Here is a 19667-nt window from a genome sequence, read left to right as displayed (position 1 = left end):
CAAATTTGATTGAAATCGGTTCAGATTTAGCTATAGCTTCCATATATATTTTTCGCCCGATATGGACTTATATGGCCCAGAAGCCTGACTTTTGGCCCAATTTGGTTTAAATTTTGCACAGGGAGTAGATTTAGAATTCTAGCTATGCGTGCCAAATTTGGTTGAAATCGGTTAAGATTTAGATATAGCTCCCATATATATGTTTTTCTGATTTCGACAAAAATGGTCAAAATACCAAAATTTTCCTTGTAAAATCGCCACTGCTTAGTCGAAAAGTTGTAAAACTCACTCTAATTTTCCTAAACTTGTAATACATATATATCGAGCGATAAATCATAAATAAACTTTTGCGAAGTTTCCTTAAAATTGCTTCAGATTTAAATGTTTCCCATATTTTTTTACTAAAATTGTGTTCCACCCTAGTGCATTAGCCAACATAAATTTTGAGTCTATAGATTTTGTAAAAGTCTATCAAATTCTGTCCAAATCAAGTGATATTTAAATGTATGTATTTGGGGCGAACCTTTATATAGCACCCAACACATTTGACGGATGTGATATGGTATCGAAAATTTAGATCTACAAAGTGGTGCAGGGTATAATATAGTCGGTCCCGCCCTACTTTAGACTTTCCTTACTTGTTTTTTACTAACATTGTGTTCCACCCTAGTGCATTAGCCGACTTAAATTTTGAGTCTATAGATTTTGTAGAAGTCTATCAAATTCTTCCAGATCGAGTGATATTTAAATGTATGTATTTAGGACAAACCTTTATATATAGCCCCAAACACATTTGACGGATGTGATATGGTATCGAAAATTTAGATCTACAAAGTGGTGCAGGGTATAATATAGTCGGCCCCGCCCGACTTTAGACTTTCCTTACTGGTTTATAATTATTAATGAATTCTAACGCTTGTCGGAAACGTTTGACCTCAAATATTTTCAAAAATTCACAATTTTTTCCGATTGGATTTAGCATTTTTGCCGACAAAATTTAAATACCTATTTGAAACAAAAAAAGTTAAAATTATCGATTAAAAGTATGAAAAAACCAAGTTAATAAAAAATTGAATTAAAAGAACTTCCTGGGTAGTTAAAATAAAGAACATAATTGGGAGTGCATTTTCTGGAAGTGCTTTTAAAGTGGTGCCTTTGGAAGAACTTGCAAATTTTTTTGCTGGGTTTTAATGCATTCTTACGCTTGTGTGGAACGTTTGACATCGTATATTTTAAAAACTTCGCAATTTTTCTAGAATGGATTTGGCATTTTTTTTTTCGGTAAAATTTAAATAATTTTTGCCATTTTATTAATTTTTAACATATTTTGAACCTATTTGAAACAAAAAATTTACACATTTCCGCTACAAATATGAAAAAGGTGAGTTATAAAAAAATTGACTTAAAAGATCTTTCTGTGCAGCTAAAATAAAGAACTTCGTTGGGATGAAATTTTTTGCTTTTAAAGTTGTGCCTTTAGAAAAACTTCAAAATTTTTTTTGCTGCGTAGATTAACAAGAGATTAAAAATTAATCCGTTTGCACTAAATTTTTATCACTTCTTAAAGTGTGATCTGTATTGGGTTTTTTGGAATGTGAATTAAAAAAAAATTTTTGATATTTTGCCAAATAAATAATTTTTATAATTTTTATGATTTTTCAAGCATTTTAACGTGTGGCCTCAAATACTATCAAAAATTCACAATTTTTCTAGAATGGATTTAGTATTTTTTCGACCGAATTGTATCGTTCACTTAATTTGAAACAAACAATTATAATTACTCATTAAAAATATAAAAAAAAAATTAATTGAAAGATCTTCCTGTGTAGTTAAAACGAAGAACATCTTTGGGAGGATATTTTTGGAAGTGCCTTTGGAATAATTTCCAATTTTTTTTGCTGGGTTACTTAGACAATGCTAAGAAGTTTTAAAGGTATCTTAAAGCGGTTGGTGTTAACACAGCCCGAGTAATTCGATTATGGATGACTGTCTTTAGTAGCTATTTCTACGCAATCCATGGTGGAGGTTACAAAAGATTCGTTTCCATTGTTGCAATAGTTTCAATTAATTATTTAATTGGATCAATTGATTTTGTGATTGAAAATAAAAACAAATATGTTTTTCTGTGTACTTGTAAATCTTTCTTACTCACCAAAAGCAGTTCTTAGAGTGTATTCACGTATGGCATATAAAAGTGGAGTTTTGCTATTATTTTCAATGTACTCATCGATCGTATCGAACAGAAAATATAATTTCTCATTGAATGTCGGTATGAATGATTGCATATTTGAAGTTTTAAATGAACCATTTGCAACTTTTCGTTGTCGATTCCAATACTCTCCTATATTGAAAATAAAAGTCATTTCACTATTCTTCACAATTGCTTCTAAATTTGAATTTTACCTTGTGATGTAATTAATCCATCGCCCATTGCATTAGCCAGTCCTTTATATACAACATCCGGTTTACTTATGCAAAGTTTTGAAGTGAGAATATCCTTAAGTACTTCCGGGTCACTAGTCACCAAGAAAATATGTGGTCCTGAATATTCAATTGTGTTTTTCCCATATTTGGCCACAATTTCAATAAAACCATCCAGAATCACTGTATTAGAAAAAATTGCAAACAAAATAGAAAAATGTAACGTAATAAACCGAAAGATTGATGGAACGGGAAGAGGTTTATCCCAGTGGTAAAAATTCAAACCACTTATGAAAAGATCGATTATGTTTTTGCGATATTTGGAAGATAATGTAAATAACCCGCAAAAAAAGCGTCGCTTAAAAAGTAGTGAAAATGCTCTGTTTGGATCCGGAAGTGATGCTAAATTGGCGCAGCAACGATGAATTTAATATGGGTTTGTCATAGCTCGGATGTCCACCATTTCAACAGCCGTTGCACTGAATTTGCATCACTTCTAAAGGTGCCATCCAAATTCAATGTTTTGGATATGAATTAAAAAAGTTTGTGATATTTTGCCAAATAAATAATTTTAATAATTTTTAATGCATTATGGGGCTTGGCTGAAACCTTTGACCTCAATATTTTCAAAAATTCGCTATTTTTCTAGAATGGATTTGACATTTTTTTTTACAAAATTTAAATAATTTGTACCATTTAATTAATTCTTACTTTACTTGCTAACCCAGCAAAAAATTTGGAAGTTCTTCCAAAGGCACAACTTTAAAAGGACTTCCAGAAGATGTACTCCCAATGATGTTCTTTTTTTTAACTACCCAGGAAGTTATTTTAATTCAATTTTTTATAAATTGTTTTTTTTTTCAGACTTTCAATGTAGAATTTTATTTATTTGTTTTTGTTTCAAATAGGTAAAAAAAAGAGTAAGAATTCATAAAATGGAACAAATCATTTAAATTTTGTCGTAAAAAATGCTAAATCCAGTCTGAAAAAATTGTGCATTTTTGAAAATATTTGAGGTCAAACGTTGCCGACAAGCGTTAGAATCCATTAAAAATTATAAAAAAATATAAAAAATATTTATTTGACAAAATATCACAGAATATTTTAATTTACATTCAAAATTGAATTCAGATCACACCTAAAGAAGTGATGCAAATTCAGTGCAACGGCTGTTGAAATGGATGACTTACGTCCTAAGACAAGCCCATGTTCAATTAATCGCTTCCGGATCCAAAAACAACTTTTTCATTACTTTTTTTAGCGGCGCTTTTCTTGCTGGGATATTGGTATACATAGCGGTAAAGGGTATAATATAGTCGGTCCCGCTCGACTTTAGACTTTCCTTACTTGTCTAGAATGGACATTTTTGACATTTGACATTTTTTTTTTACAAAATTTAAATAATTTGTACCATTTTATTAATTCTTACTTTACTTACTAACGAAACCTACTTTTTAAAACGAAGAATTTAAAACTACACATTAAAAATATGAAAAAAGCGAGTTATAAAGAATTTAATTAAAATAACTTCCTGTGTAGTTGAAATGAAGAACATCTTTGGGAGAACATTTTTGGAAGTTCTTTTAAAATTGTGCCTTTAGAATAACTTCCACATTTTTATACCCTCCACCATGGGATGGTGGTATATTAACTATACCATTCCGTTTGTAACACATCGAAATATTGGTCTAAGACCCCATAAAGTATATATATATATACTAGGTCGTGGTGAAATTCTGAGTCGATCTAAGCATGTCCGTCCGTCCGTCTGTTGAAATCACGCTAACATCCGAACGAATCAAGCTATCGACTTGAAACTTGGCACAAGTAGCAGTTATTGATATAGGTCAGATGGTATTGCAAATGGACCATATCGGTCCACTTTTACGTATAGCCCCATATAAACGGACCCCCAAATTTGGCTTGCTGAGCCTCTTAGAAATGCAAATTTCATTCGATCTGGCTGAAATTTGGTACTATATGGTGTTTAACAACCATGCAAAAACTGGTCTACATCGGTCCATAATTCTATATAGCCCCCATATAAACCGATCCATAGATTTGGCTTGCGGAGCCTCAAAGAGAAGCAAATTTCATCCGATCCGGCTGAAATTTGGTACATGGTGTTGGTTCTATAGAAATAAAATTTTGACAAAATTTTCTATAGAAATAATATTTTGACAAAATCTATATATATAAAATTCAATCTATGTTTGTTTGTTTGTTTGTATGAACCGAGTTGGCTCCGAAACGGCTGAACCGATTTACTTGAAACTTTCAGAGATCATAGGGGACGTTCATGTGGTGAAAATAGGGTACCTCATTTTTTGACACCTGGTCGCGGAGGGGGACCTCCCCTTTGTCGGACTTTTTGAAAATTGGACCAAAGTTGACCGATTTGCTTGAAATTTTCATTGAAGGTTGGGGTTGGCAACTAGACAAAGATCCGCTACTTTATATTTCGATATTTGGTGGCGGAGGGGGACCTCCCCTTTGTTCGACTTTTTTTAAAGTACAGTGAAAAAACTAAAATTCTCTAAATTATCTGAGATTTAAAGAGAACATGCGGTGAGGTTATAGAATTAATATGGGGTACCTGACGATTTCATATGCGGAAGGGGAGGGGGCCTCCCCTTGCCTTACTTTTTGAAACTTGGAACAAAATTATGCGATTTGCATGAAATTTTCATTGAATGTTGGGGTTGGCATCTAGACAAAAATCCGCTACATTATTTTTCGATATTTGGTCGGGGAGGGAGGCCACACCTTTGCCCGACTTTTTTGAAAACAAAAAAAACAGTGAAAACAAAACTAAACTCCCCCGACTGAAATTTTACGGAAATATGGGTGAGGTTATGAAATTTATATCAGGTTCCTGATTTTTTAATAAAAATAAAAGGGCATAGGGAGACATCCGCTTCTCTTAAGTACATACAGAGAAACAATTAAACTTTACCGAGTTACTTGAAATTTACAGAGGACTGGGGAGAGATCGTAACCTCTGTCAACCGTAATAGTTGATACCTGATTTTGTGATTTTTGGACGGAAGAGAGGCCGCCCCTTTAAGGCTTATAATTTGCTTGACATTTTCTGGGACGTTTACAAAAGATACGCTTTTCGACATTTGGTCGGGGAGGAGGTCCTCCTCTAAAACTGCAAAAAAATGGCTCTATTAACTATGTTCCTTAATCTATATCTGTCCATAAAGCTCGAAAAATAATTGTATAATTAGATATAATGCATTTGGACGTCAATTGTATGTTTCGGTATCAGGCTAACATGAAATATAAAAAAATTTAAGTTTCTTGAAATTTACAAAGGAAGCGGATGAAAAGGTTATAAATGAAGAGGCAACCTTCATTGCCCCACACTTGAAGGAAAGTTTCAAGAATTTTCAGGGAAGGTTAGGGTGCTATTCACTACGGTGTTTGTCGATATTGTATCGGGGAAAGTGACGTCCCAAAAATTAAACATCTCCGATCTACTTGAAATTTACAGGGAACGTGGGAGGAGGTGATGAAATGTATACATGATTTTTAAATTAATATATGATTTTTCGATATCTGGTTGGGGAAGGGGAAAATTGAAATAAACTTTGTCGATTTACTTCGATAGAATTTATAGGGACCATTGAGTAGTTGCGAAATTAATATAGGGAACGTGATAGTCCGATATCAGGTCAGAGTGGAGCGAAGGTGGGGAAAGAGTTCCCTTTTGTCGGTTTTTTCTCTTAAATTGAAAGTGGAGGGTTGTCCGTAAATGGGAACTCGGTATTTAATTTTATGATTTTTGCACAGGCTTCTTTCTTCCAGACTTCTTATTAGTAAAGAGAGGGTTCCCTTTTGTCCGTTTTTTTTTTCTTAAGTTAAAAGAAGAGGGTTGTCCGTAAATGGGAACTTGGTACTTAATTTTATGATTTTTGCACAGGCTTCTGCCAGACTTCTTTTTAGTAAAGAACTTAAATTTACATGAAATTGGCAGCCAATGTAGAGGGTGCATTATTTTCCAACATTTTAGCAAATGTTAATGTGGTAAAATTTTTTACTACTTTTGCTTTTCCGATTTATTGGATGGGAAACAGTAATTCTTTGTATGTTATTATAATATAATGCTTAATTTTCAGATATGTTGAGGAGAAGGATACCTTTCCTTGACAAACCACACTTAAAATTCACAAGAAATATAGAAGAAGGTACAACCTCTCCCGCCGTATTTGTACCTATAAACGGAAAATCAAGTAGTCCGATTTGTTTAACAGAATTCAAATCTTTTCGAATTTGTTTTCAGCACGAAGGATATAGTTGACTAAGTTAACGCAAAATGTTCCTCAAAATACGCTTCGGAAGGCGCAGCGAAGCGGGCCGGATTACGCTAGTGTTCTATAAAAACAAGTATATACAGCACTAAGTTCGGCCGGGCCGAATCCTAAATACCCACCACCATGAACCAAATATTAGGGTTTCCTTTGAAATTGCAGGAGGGCTTGAAGACTTGAGGACACTTCCCGAAGATAAATTTAAAGATTTCACCTATGAGGACTATATCAGATTCTGGATTTATAAGAACCATTTTTGTTTGAGTTTTAGAAGAATCATTAACATCTCTTGTAAGTGTGTAAGAAAATTATAAAATAACGTCTTGCTTTGAAATCTTAAATCTGTAGATTTTCAACCGAGAAGTATCTGAAATCTGAAAATGTTACATTGAGTTTCAAGCAATTTTCATGATCAGTGCGCCTTCTATACCCTCAAGAAATGAAGTCGGTCTATATGGAGGCATTACCAAAAGGACCGATAAAAACTTAATCCGATACACGTTTTTGTGAGCCTCACCATTTGTGGCACACCTCTTTATGGTCCTCAAATACCTATAAATTTTCAATTTCAGACAAATTGTATATAAACTACGGATTCTATAAGCCCAAGACCCCAAATCTGGAGGTCGTTTTATATGGGGACCATACCAATACATAGACCGATACTCACAATTTTTGGCACACGTATTTGTGGTCCTACAATTCCTCTAGATTTCCAATTTCCGATAAATTGAATAAAAACTGCGGTTTCTATAAGCCCAAGAAGTAAAATCGGGAGAACGGTCTATATGGGGGCTATACCAATATATGGGCCGATACTCACCATTTTCGGCACACCTCTTTATGGTCCTAAAATACCACTAGATTTCCAATTTCAGGCAAATAGGATAAAAACTTCGGATTCTAGAAGCCCACGAATTAAAATCGGGAAATCGGTCTATATGGGGGCTATACCAAATATGGACCGATACTCACCATTTTCGGCACACCTCTTTATGATTCTAAAATACCACTAGATTTCCAATTACAGACAAATTGGATAAAAACTACGGTTTCTATAAGCCCAAGACCCTTAATCGGGAGGTCCTTTTATATGGGGACCATACCAAAACATGGACCGATACTCACAATTTTTGGCATACGTATTTGTGGTCCTACAATACTTCTAGATTTCCAATTTCAGGTAAATTGAATAAAAACTGCGGTTTCTATAAGTCCAAGAACTAAAATCGGGAGATCGATCTATATGGGGGCTATACCAAAACATGGACCGATACTCACCATTTTTGGCACACCCCTTTATGGTCATAAAATACCTCTAGATTTCAAATTTCAGGCAAATTGGATAAAAACTACGATTTCTATAAGCCCAAGACCCCTAATCGGGAGGTCGGTTTATATGGGGACTATATCAAAACTTGGACCGATATAGCCCATCTTCGAACTTGACCTGCCTGCAAACAAAATACGAGTTTGTGCAAAATTTCAGCGCGATTGCTTCATTATTGAAGACTGTAGCGTGATTACAACAGACAGACAGACAGACGGACAGACGGACATCGTTATATCGTCTTAGAATTTCTCCCTGATCAAGAATATATATACTTTATATAGTCGGAAATCGATATTTCGATATGTTACAAACGCAATGACAAACTTATTATCCCCCCGTCACCATTCTATGGTGGTGGGTATAATAAAATTTTGACAAAAAATTCTATAGAAATAATATTTTGATTAAATATTCTATGAAAATAAAATTTTGATAAAATGTTCTATGAAAATAAAATTTTGACAAAATATTCTATGAAAATAAATTTTTGCAACATTTTGTATAGAAATTTTGACAATATTTTCTATAGAAATAAAATTTTGACAAAATTTTCTATAGAAATTAAATTTTGACAAAATTTTCTATAAAAATAAAATTTTGACACAAAATTGCTATAGAAATAAATTTTTTTAAACAAAATTTTCTATAGAAATAGAATTTTTTAACAAAATTTTCTATAGAAATAGAATTTTTTAACAAAATTTTCTATAGAAATAGAATTTTGACAAAATTTTCTATACACATTAAATTTTGACAAAATTTTCTATAGACATTAAATTTTCACAAAAAATTTCTATAGAAATACAATTTTGACAAAATTTTCTATGAAAATAAAATTTTGACAAAATTTTCTATGAAAATAAAATTTTGACAAAATTTTCTATGAAAATAAAATTTTGACGAAATTTTCTATGAAAATAAAATTTTGACAAAATTTTCTATAGAAATAAATTTTTTTAACAAAATTTTCTAAAGAAATAGAATTTTGACAAAATTTTTTATAGAAATAGAATTTTGACAAAATTTTTTATGGAAATTAAATTTTGACAAAATTTTCTATAAAAATAAAATTTTGACAAAAAATTGCTATGGAAATACATTTTTTTAAACAAAATTTTCTATAGAAATAGAATTTTTTAACAAAATTTTCTATAGAAATAGAATTTTGACAATATTTTCTATAGAAATAAAATTTTGACAACATTTTCTATACACATTAAATTTTGACAAAATTTTCTATAGACATTAAATTTTCCCAAAAATTTCTAGAGAAATAAAATTTTGACAAAATTTTTCATGAAAATAAAATTTTGACGAAATTTTCTATGAAAATAAAATTTTGATAAAATTTTCTATAGAAATAAATTTTTTTAACAAAATTTTCGATAGAAATAGAGTTTTGACAAAATTTTTTATAGAAATAGATTTTTTTATAGAAATAAAATTTTGACAATATTTTGTGTATTTATACATTTTTTGACAAAATTTTCTATAGAAAAAAATTTTAAAAACTTTTTCTGTATTTTATAATGTTAACAAAATTTTCTATAAATTCAATATAAAACATTTCTTTTGAATAAAACAAAATTTTTTATATACTAACCACTTTATTCTTCAAATTTTGGTGGTAGATTATTTTTGGCACGAGTGGTAACCGTGATACTAATACTGTTGATGTGAAATGAGGTATAGCTCCTACTTCTCCGAAATTTCTAGCAAAAAATTCTTTTTTGCTGGCTCTAAACGTGTAAGCGAACTGCTTCTAACAGGTTGGCTGATAAGTCCCCGGTCTGACATAAAGATGGCGTCGGCAGAGGCCTTAAAGATATCAAAGGAACGTGGTCATATCATTCATCAATATTTGGATATGCGGAAGCTATGAGCAAAATGGGTGCCGCGCGAGCTCACATTTGACCAAAAACAACAACGTGTTGATGATTCTGATCGGTGTTTGCAGCTGTTAACTCGTAATACACCCGAGTTTTTCCGTCGATATGTTACAATGGATGAAACATGGCTCCATCACTACACTCCTGAGTCCAATCGACAGTCGCTTGAGTGGACAGCGACCGGTGAACCGTCTCCGAAGCGTGGAAAGACTCAAAAGTCCGCTGGCAAAGTAATGGCCTCTGTTATTTGGGATGCGCATGGAATAATTTTTATCGATTATCTTGAGAAGGGAAAACCATCAGCCGTGACTATTATATGGCGTTATTGGAGCGTTTAAAGGTCGAAATCGCGGCAAAACGGAAGAAGAAAAAAGTGTTGTTCCACCAAGACAACGCACCGTGCCACAAGTCATTGAGAACGATGGCAAAAATTCCAGAATTGGGCTTCGAGTTGTTTCTCTACCCACCGTATTCTCCAGATCTGGCCACCAGCGACTTTTTCTAGTTCTCAGACCTCAAAAGAATGCTCGCAGGGAAAAAATTTGGCTGCAATGAAGAGGTGATCGCCGAAACTGAGGCCTATTTTGTGGCAAAACCGAAGGAGTACTAACAAAATGGTATCAAAAAATTAGAAGGTCTTTATAATCGTTGTATCGCTCTTGAAGGGAACTATGTTGAATAATAAAAACGAATTTTGACAAAAAAATGTGTTTTTTCTTTGTTAGACCGGGGACTTATCAGCCAATCTGTTATTCAAAATTTTTTAACGGAGTTAATATCGTCATTTTTTGAGGCAAAAATCGGAAAATCGACATTTGCTATTTTTTGAGTAAAAAACCGTCAAAATGCCAATAAATCGGCAAAATTGGCAGCCCTGCTCCCAATATCAGGCATTTTTGTTCAGATTGAGATAAAGCTCCCATAAACATGTAATTTTCTTACACGGATGAAAAAGACTGTTTTTCATATGTTTGGCTATAAACATTACATGTTTGGAACACAAATTTTTAAACACAATATTTTTGAGTGCAAGCATATAATGTTCATAAACTAGCATAACAAGTTTGGGACATATATGTTAATATGTTAGAACATATTATGTTTGGGACATAAAATGTTTGTAAATATAATATGCTTGGATGCAAACATATATTAATTTAGAAATAGCCTATAAACATATATGTGTTTAGTAGCTTGGAGCGCTATTTAACAGGGAGCGATATTGAATTAAGTTGGTGGTTGTTGCTTGTTATTACAAAATTAACATTTTATTTTTCCTTGGGCAATTGATCAGCTACTTCTTTGATCCTTACAAACTGTGTGGTCCGCTGTTCGAATCCCCGTCCGGCAAAAGGTAAAATTAAAATAAAAATAAAAAAAATCATAAAATTGAATAATTTCTTCTACAATGTTTGTATTCAAGAAAAAGGTGCTAAGAACTAAAAAATCTCGTGGAAGTGAGAAAGATGTCGGGGAATATACAAATGGGCAGAAACAAAATTTTGAGCATTCAGGTCGAAAACCTATGTTGTTAGCACCTATATTACCTGTTTATTTTCATAATTCATTATGATTGTAAATATATAAATAAATAAATAAAATTTTGAGCATAGTATTGTTTGGGAAAATTTTTTTTGAGCATATAATATTTTTGGGTGCAGAATGCTTCCAAACATATTATATGTTCACATAGTAACATATTGTTTTATTGAATTTGGATGCAAAAATACAAAATGTTTGGAACTTAGACTACCCCAACATATATTGTTTAGACCAATATGCTTTCAAACATATTATATATTGAAAGAGATCAAACATATAAATGTTTGGTCAATACCCAAAAATATATATGCTTGAAGCAAAATATGTTTGGGAGTATATGTTACAGAAGCGATTTTTTGTGAGCGTGTAAATAAGGAAGTACGCACTGAAAAAAATATTTACGTGATATTAAAGATTACGCAAACTAAATTTTAGGATGCGGAATTTACAAAATATTATGGACAAATTTTCGTTAAAATAATGCAATTTTATTTAAATTTAAGTTTATAATCTTTGCTTCAAAATTTTTATACCCTAAACCACATAGTGGTTTGGGTATAATAAGTTTGATCGGCCAAAAAATGTGCCTACCAGAAATATTGATTTTAGACCTTATAAAATATATACCGATCGACTCAGAATCACCTCCTGAGTCGATCTAGCGCTTGGTGTCCGTTCGTCCGTCTGTCCATGTATTTGTTGTTCACAGGATTCCGTTCGCAATTATTAACCGATTTTGATGAAATTTGGTACAGAGAGTTTTTTTGGGCACAAGGACGAACGCTATTGAATTTGGAAGAAATCGGATCAAATTTAGATATAGCTCCCATATATATGTATCGCCCGATTTCGACAAATGGGGTCACGTTGCGCGTTTTTGCAAACGCATCGTCACCAAATTTGGCAAAAGGTAATATTTTCCATCGCCCTGCAAGTCTGCAAAATTTCATCCAAATCGGTTCAGATTTAGCTATAGCTCTCATATATATGTACCAACCGATTTTTCTAAATTTGGCCATAAAACCCTTATTTATCAACCGATCTTACCCAAATTTGGCTAAATGTAGTCTTCTATAGCACTAACTATATGTGCAAAAAATCATCGAAATCGGTTCAGATTTAGATATAGCTCCCATATAAATGTATAGCCCGATTTTCCCAAATTTGGCCATAGAACCCTTATTTATTAACCGATCTTACTAAAAGTTTGCTAGATTCAGTCGCCTATAGTACTAACTATATGTGCAAAATTTCATCGAAATCGGTTCAGATTTAGCTATAGCTCCTATATATGTATCGCCCGATTTAGAAAAATTTGCCCCTAATAACATTATGTTTGATCATAGAAGCCTTATTTCTTAACTGATCTTAGTCAAATTGTGCACAAGGTATCCTTTTGTGGCATTAATCAAACCCGCAAAATATTATGCAAATTGGTTCAGATTTACATATAGCTTCCATACATATGCATCGCTCGATTTTCCCAAATTTGACCATAATACTTTTATTTATAAACCAATGTTACTCAAATTTCACATTTTGATGTACTAGCCTATCGTATTTATACGTACTTGTAGCTCTTACATAAGAATATTGCTCGATTTTTACAAATTTGGATTTATTATCCACACTAATTGAGCGATTTTCTCTTTTTTAATAATGGGCTCAATATTAGTGGCATACTAACTCCGTAAGTGCAATACCGACTACAGCCAGTGTAGCTAGAAGTACACCCTCACAAAAAATCGCTTCTGTAACATATACTCCCAAACATATTTTGCTTCAAGCATATACATTTTTGGGTATTGCCCAAACATTTATATGTTTGATCTCTACCAATATATAATATGTTTGAAACCATATTGGTCTAAACAATATATGTTTGGGTAGTCTAAGTTCCAAACATTTTGTATTTTTGCATCCAAATTCAATAATGTTGTCTTCCAAAAAACAATATGTTATTATGTGACCATATAATATGTTTGGAAGCATTTTGCACCCAAAAATAGTATATGCTTAAAAAAATTCTCCCAAACAATATTGTGCTCAAAATTTTATTTATTTATTTATATATTTACAATCATAATGAATTATGAAAATAAACAGGTAATATAGGTGCTAACAACATAGGTTTTCGACCTGAATGCTCAAAATTTTGTTTCTGCCCAATTGTATATTCCCCGACATCTTTCTCACTTCCACGAGATTTTTTAGTTCTTAGCACCTTTTTCTGTAATACAAACATTGTAGAAGAAATTATTCAATTTTATGATTTTTTTTATTTTTATTTTAATTTTACCTTTTGCCGGACGGGGATTCGAACAGCGGACCACGCAGTTTGTAAGGATCAAAGAAGTAGCTGATCAATTGCCCAAGGAAAAATAAAATGTTAATTTTGTAATAACAAGCAACAACCACCAACTTAATTCAATATCGCTCCCTGTTAAATAGCGCTCCAAGGTACTAAACACATATATGTTTATAGGCTATTTCTAAATTAATATATGTTTGCATCCAAGCATATTATATTTACAAACATTTTATGTCCCAAACATAATATGTTCTAACATATTAACATATATGTCCCAAACATGTTATGCTAGTTTATGAACATTATATGCTTGCACTCAAAAATATTGTGTTTAAAAATTTGTGTTCCAAACATATAATGTTTATAGCCAAACATATGAAAAACAGTCTTTTTCATCCGTGTAGGAGAAATTCCCTATATGTAGGTTTTTTTCTAATAATTAGCGTCTTGTAGGGACGTAGGGCCACAAAGTAGGGACATTTTCACTCAACACAATTTGTAATAATTTTTACATTTTGGTGGCTCTAGATGAGGAAATTAGAAGCCGGCAAGGGTTGACCTTTAACAATGTGTGGTAACAACAGTTACCACTCGTGCCAAAAAAAATTCTAACAAAATTTGAAGATTACCACAAATCTACCAAACAAATATTTCTATAGAAATTTTTGTTAAAACTTTATTTCTATAGAAAATTTTGCCAAAATTGTATTTCTATAGAAATTTTTTTTCAAAATATTATTTCTATAAAAAATTTTCTCAAAATTTTATTTCTATAGATTTTATTATCAAAATGTTATTTCTTTTTTTGTCCTTGTAGGGTAAACCGAACATTTTCCCTGGCAACACTGACTATGAGCTATAGTCAGATTGAGACAAAGCACCCATAAACATGTACACCTTAATTTTCTTAAATATGCAACAGCGGTTTATCTCCCAGACCTATATCAATGTTACCCCACAAATGCTTATGATTACTAATTCAGTAAGGGTGGTTTAGGGTATGATATAGTCGGCCCCGCCCGACTTTCTACTTTACTTACTTGTTTTAATAATGGGCTCAATATTAGTGGCATACTAACTCCGTAGGGGCAATATCAACACAGCCAGTGTTGCTAGAAGTAGGGAAAAATTCCCTATATGTAGGGTTTTTCTAATATTTAGCGTTTTGTAGGGACGTAGGGCAACAATGTAGGACATTTTCACTCAACACAATTTGTAAAAATATTTACATTTTGGTGGCTCTAGAGGAGGAAATAAGAAGCCGGCAAGGCTTGATCTTTAACAATGTGTGGTAAACTTTATTCCTGTAGAAAATTTTGTCAAAATTGTATTTCTATAGAAATTTTTTTCAAAATATTGTTTCTATAAAAATTTTTCTCAAAATTTTATTTCTGAGGAATTTTTTCTCAAAATTTTATTTCTATAGAATTTATTGTCAAAATTTTATTTCTATAGAAAAATTTCTCACAAAAATTTGTTTATAGAAACTTTTTCCAAAATTTTATTTTTATAGAGATTTAACAAAAAAGATTACTAATTTGGGTAGAATTCTACCAACTGTGGCAACCGTGACGGTAATACAAATTTATATTCTAAGTTATATACGTTGCATATTCATGTTTTAAGATAATACAGTAATCCCTCGATTTACGTCGTCTCGGTTTACGTTGTTTCGATTTACGTCGCCATTCGATTTACGTCTTCGATTTTTTGCCCACTTTATCAGAAACGCCTTCCATAAGTAAAATAAGTATGAACATCATTATGACATCGAAACATTTTTTTCTGAAATTCTTACCGAAATTACTGAATTACTTTTATTTTTGAAGTTTTTTATTATGTACACGCACATACATACATAAATGGACTTAGGAGTAAGTATGAGCAATTTTTAATTCGGTTTACGTCGTTTCGATTAACGTCGTCAAATTCCGGAACCAATCACGACGTAAATCGAGGGATTACTGTAAAGTATTTAGAACCATTTTTGTTTTGAAAAATTTTTTAAATTTAACGAAAAATATAGTAAGGAAAATTGTTTTGGAATGTATGGGAAAGAAGGGAACTTTTTTTGTCCTTGTAGGGTAAACCGAACATTTTCCCTGACAACACTGACTATGAGCTATAGTCAGATTGACACAAAGCACCCATAGACATGTACCCCTTAATTTTCTTAAATATGCAACAGCGGTTTATCTCCCAGACCTCTATGTTACCCCACAAATGCTTATGATTACTAATTCTGTAATGGTGGTTTAGGGTATGATATAGTCGGCCCCGCCCGACTTTCTACTTTACTTACTTGTTTTCATTAAATTTAGGACACAAATTATGTAAATTTGCGTCCCTCCGTTAAAGTTGCATGTCTTTGAACTAAAGTTAATTTTCCTTAAAGTAAAGAAATACATTTTTGATTTAAAGAAATAGTCCTTAAATTAACTGAAATATTGAAACTTTAGATTTAAGATAAAAACGTTTCAAATATAGGCTAAGACTTATTTTTAGGATTTAGCGCCTTTGGTTTAAAGTTTTTTTTTTTTTTTGAATTAAAAAAACATTTTTCACTTTGATGTATTCGTTATAATTAGGATTTTTGGCATTTGTTTGTACTTGAGTACCTTTATTAATAAACTGCGAAAAGCGAATGAAAATTTTAAAATGAGATCTGTATCCTAATTTTAATTTTATTGGTCCTAAGCCAATAGGTCGCTAAAAAATTTCTTTATTTTAAAGAAGCCGCATCTTTGGCTCGGAATCAATACCAAAATCCTTAAGGAAAGGTCAAAATCTTTGGATCCAAGTAAACTTTTTTTTGAGTGCGGTTTATTTCCCAAATCTCTTTCAATGACACACCACAAATGCTTATGTTTATTAATTCAGTGCGGATGGTATAGGGCATGATATAGTCGGCCCCGCCCAACTTTCTATTTTACTCACTTAATTTCATTAATTTTTTTAACAGTTGTAACCTTTCTTGTAATTTGCCTTCATTTAATTTTTTATACCCTTCACCACTACTGTGGTACAGGGTATAATAAGTTTGTGTATTTGTATGTAACGCCAAGAAGGAGTAATCAACATTTGAGTATACGTATCGGCTTAGAATTAAATTCTGAGTCGATTTAGAGATGTCCGTCTGTCTGTCTGTTCATGTATTTTTGTGTGCAAAGTACAGCTCGCAGTTTTAGTACGATTGTCCTAAAATTTGGTATAGGGCCCTGTTTCGGCTCAAAGACGATCCCTATTGATTTTGGAAAAACTCGGTTTAGATTTAGATATAGCTGCCATATATATTTTTCACCGATCTGGTCATAATTGGCGTGTATATCAACCGATCTTTCTCAAATTCCGTACATCCGAATATTTTATGGGTCTTGGAAAACTTGCAAAATATCAGCCAAATCGGTTCAGATTTAGATATAGCTCCCATATATAGCTTACGCCCGATTTACACTCATTTGCCCACAGAGGCCAATTTTTTGCTCTGATTTAGTTGAAATTTTGCATAGGGCGTAGAATTAGCATTGTAACTATGTGTGTCAAATTTGGTTGAAATCGGTTCAGATTTGGATGTATCTCCCACATATATAGCTTTCGCCCGATTTACACTCATATGACCACAGAGGCCAATTTTTAACTCCGATTTAGTTGAAATTTTGCACGGGGAGTAGAATTAGCATTGTAGCTATGCGTGCCAAATTTGGTTGAAATCGGTTCAGATTTGGATATATCTCCTATATATAGCTTTCGCCCGATTTACACTCATATGACCACAGAGGCCAATTTTTTGCTCCGATTTAGTTGAAATTTTGCACGGGGAGTAGAATTAGCATTGTAGCTATGCGTGCCAAATTTGGTTGAAATCGGTTCAGATTTAGATAAAGCTCCCATATATATGTTTTTCTGATTTCGACAAAAATGGTCAAAATACCAACATTTTCCTTGTAAAATCGCCACTGCTTAGTCGAAAAGTTGTAAAAATGACTCTAATTTTCCTAAACTTCTAATACATACAGTCTGTCAAGAAAGTCTTTTGACATTGCCAACTATTTCAAATCCAAAAAAAAAATTGAAATATTAAATATTTTATTAAATTTTTAATACTGTGTACGTATGTATACTTTGCAAAATACATAATAAAATATTATTTTAAAATTTCATTATATTTAATTTTGGAACAAAACATAATTTTGATCCCATTGTCAAAACACTTTCTTGACAAACTGTATATATCGAGCGATAAATCATAAATAAACTTTTGCGAAGTTTCCTTAAAATTGCTTCAGATTTAAATGTTTCCCTTATTTGTTTTTACTAACATTATGTTCCACCCTAGTGCATTAGCCGACTTAAATTTTGAGTCTATAGATTTTGTAGAAGTCTATCAAATTCTGTCCAGATCGAATGATATTTAAATGTATGTATTTGGGACAAACCTTTATATGTAGCCCACAACACATTTGACGGATGTGATATGGTATCGAAAATTTAGATCTACAAAGTGGTGCAGGGTATAATATGGTCGGCCCCGCCCGACTTTTGTATATACGTACACCAGAGTTGGGCAAATAGGGTAGACTGTTTCATATTTTAGACCCATTTTCAATGGGATTTTCCTCCAATTGACTGGATAGTTTCCTCAGAGAATACAAATATGGCCAAAATTCTCACACTTTACACAAAAGTCTGTGATGATTTCCCCATATCTTAGCCATATCCTACACACTGCAATGCCAAAATTTCCACAGAACGGATGAGTTTTAAATGAGGCTCCAAGTCGCCCGACTAGACCAAATAATATATCACAACCCACACTTGACCACATATCTTGGCGAGATCTAACCAATATCCTTGTAAAATCGCCACTGCTGAGTAGCAAAAATTGTAAATATTACTCTAATTGTCCTATATCTCGAATACATATGTATCGCCTGAAAAATCATTAATCCCTTTTGTACAATTGCATTAAAATTTCTCTCGCTTCATATTTCCCATATTTTTTACTAACATTGTATTTCATCCCAGGGCGTTAGCCGATTTAAATTTTAATTCTAGAGTTTTTGTAGAAGTACAAAAAATTGTTTCCATTAAAAGTATTTGTATCTGAAAATGCAAACTTTTATATAGCTATAGTGGTGAAGGGTATAATATAGTCGGCTCCGCCCGTCTTTAGACTTTACTTACTTGTTTGTTTTTGCTTAAATCAAAATAAAATGTTAACATTTTTAACACAGTCTATGGTAGCACTGGGAAGAGGCGATTCTAATATTTTAAAATTTATCTCTCTATTTTCAACACACACACACAAACATCGATTGTGATCGCATGACAGTTTCGATTATTCACTTCCAATTCCAATTTACCTTTAGATCCCCACAAAGGTCCAAATCCCAAAATGATTTGATATTTCTTATATGGAAAATGCTTGATTAATGCAATGGCATGGCGATCTGACCAACGTTTATAGATCCACGTGTATATTAGAATGACTAAAAGGCAATACCAATAAGAAATCATTTTTTGATACCGTCACTGTATATAGAATAATATCCTCGAAATCACTAAAGAATGGGTCCAAGTGGTGAGAAATATTTATAGATACTACATTTGGCAAACCTTTAATTTATGAATATGAATATTTATTTTTGTTTTAATATTCAAACATATTTCCATATATTTGTACGGTTTAATAGAAATATTATTCAGTCGCTCGATGGTTTATTAAATAAGGGCGGTTTGAGCAGTCTAAAATAAACGTGGGTTCTCGCAGATATTCACAGAAGGGGATGAACACAAGAATTCGAATATCTAGCGACATAAGGATATAAACACAACCTTAGCGAATATAATTGGAC

The 19667-nt window shown here is 32.3% G+C and overlaps 1 protein-coding gene across 1 annotated transcript in view; it reads right to left on the bottom strand.

The window, feature by feature from the left end:
- The window catches only part of LOC142228008 (putative cytochrome P450 313a4), a 37902-nt gene extending 18525 nt beyond the window's left edge, over positions 1-19377 (bottom strand). The window contains exons 1-3 of the mRNA XM_075298276.1: positions 19176-19377; positions 2404-2604; positions 2153-2341 (exon numbers count right to left, since the gene is read on the bottom strand). Of these exons, the coding sequence (XP_075154391.1) occupies positions 2153-2341; positions 2404-2604; positions 19176-19329 (544 nt within the window). The 5' untranslated portion in view covers positions 19330-19377. The remainder of the gene's footprint in view (positions 1-2152; positions 2342-2403; positions 2605-19175) is intronic.
- Between the last annotated feature and the right edge of the window lie 290 nt (positions 19378-19667).

This window comes from Haematobia irritans, chromosome 3 (assembly GCF_050003625.1).
Source record: "Haematobia irritans isolate KBUSLIRL chromosome 3, ASM5000362v1, whole genome shotgun sequence".
Lineage (NCBI taxonomy): Eukaryota > Metazoa > Arthropoda > Insecta > Diptera > Muscidae > Haematobia > Haematobia irritans.
This window is presented reverse-complemented; position numbering and strand designations above follow the sequence as displayed.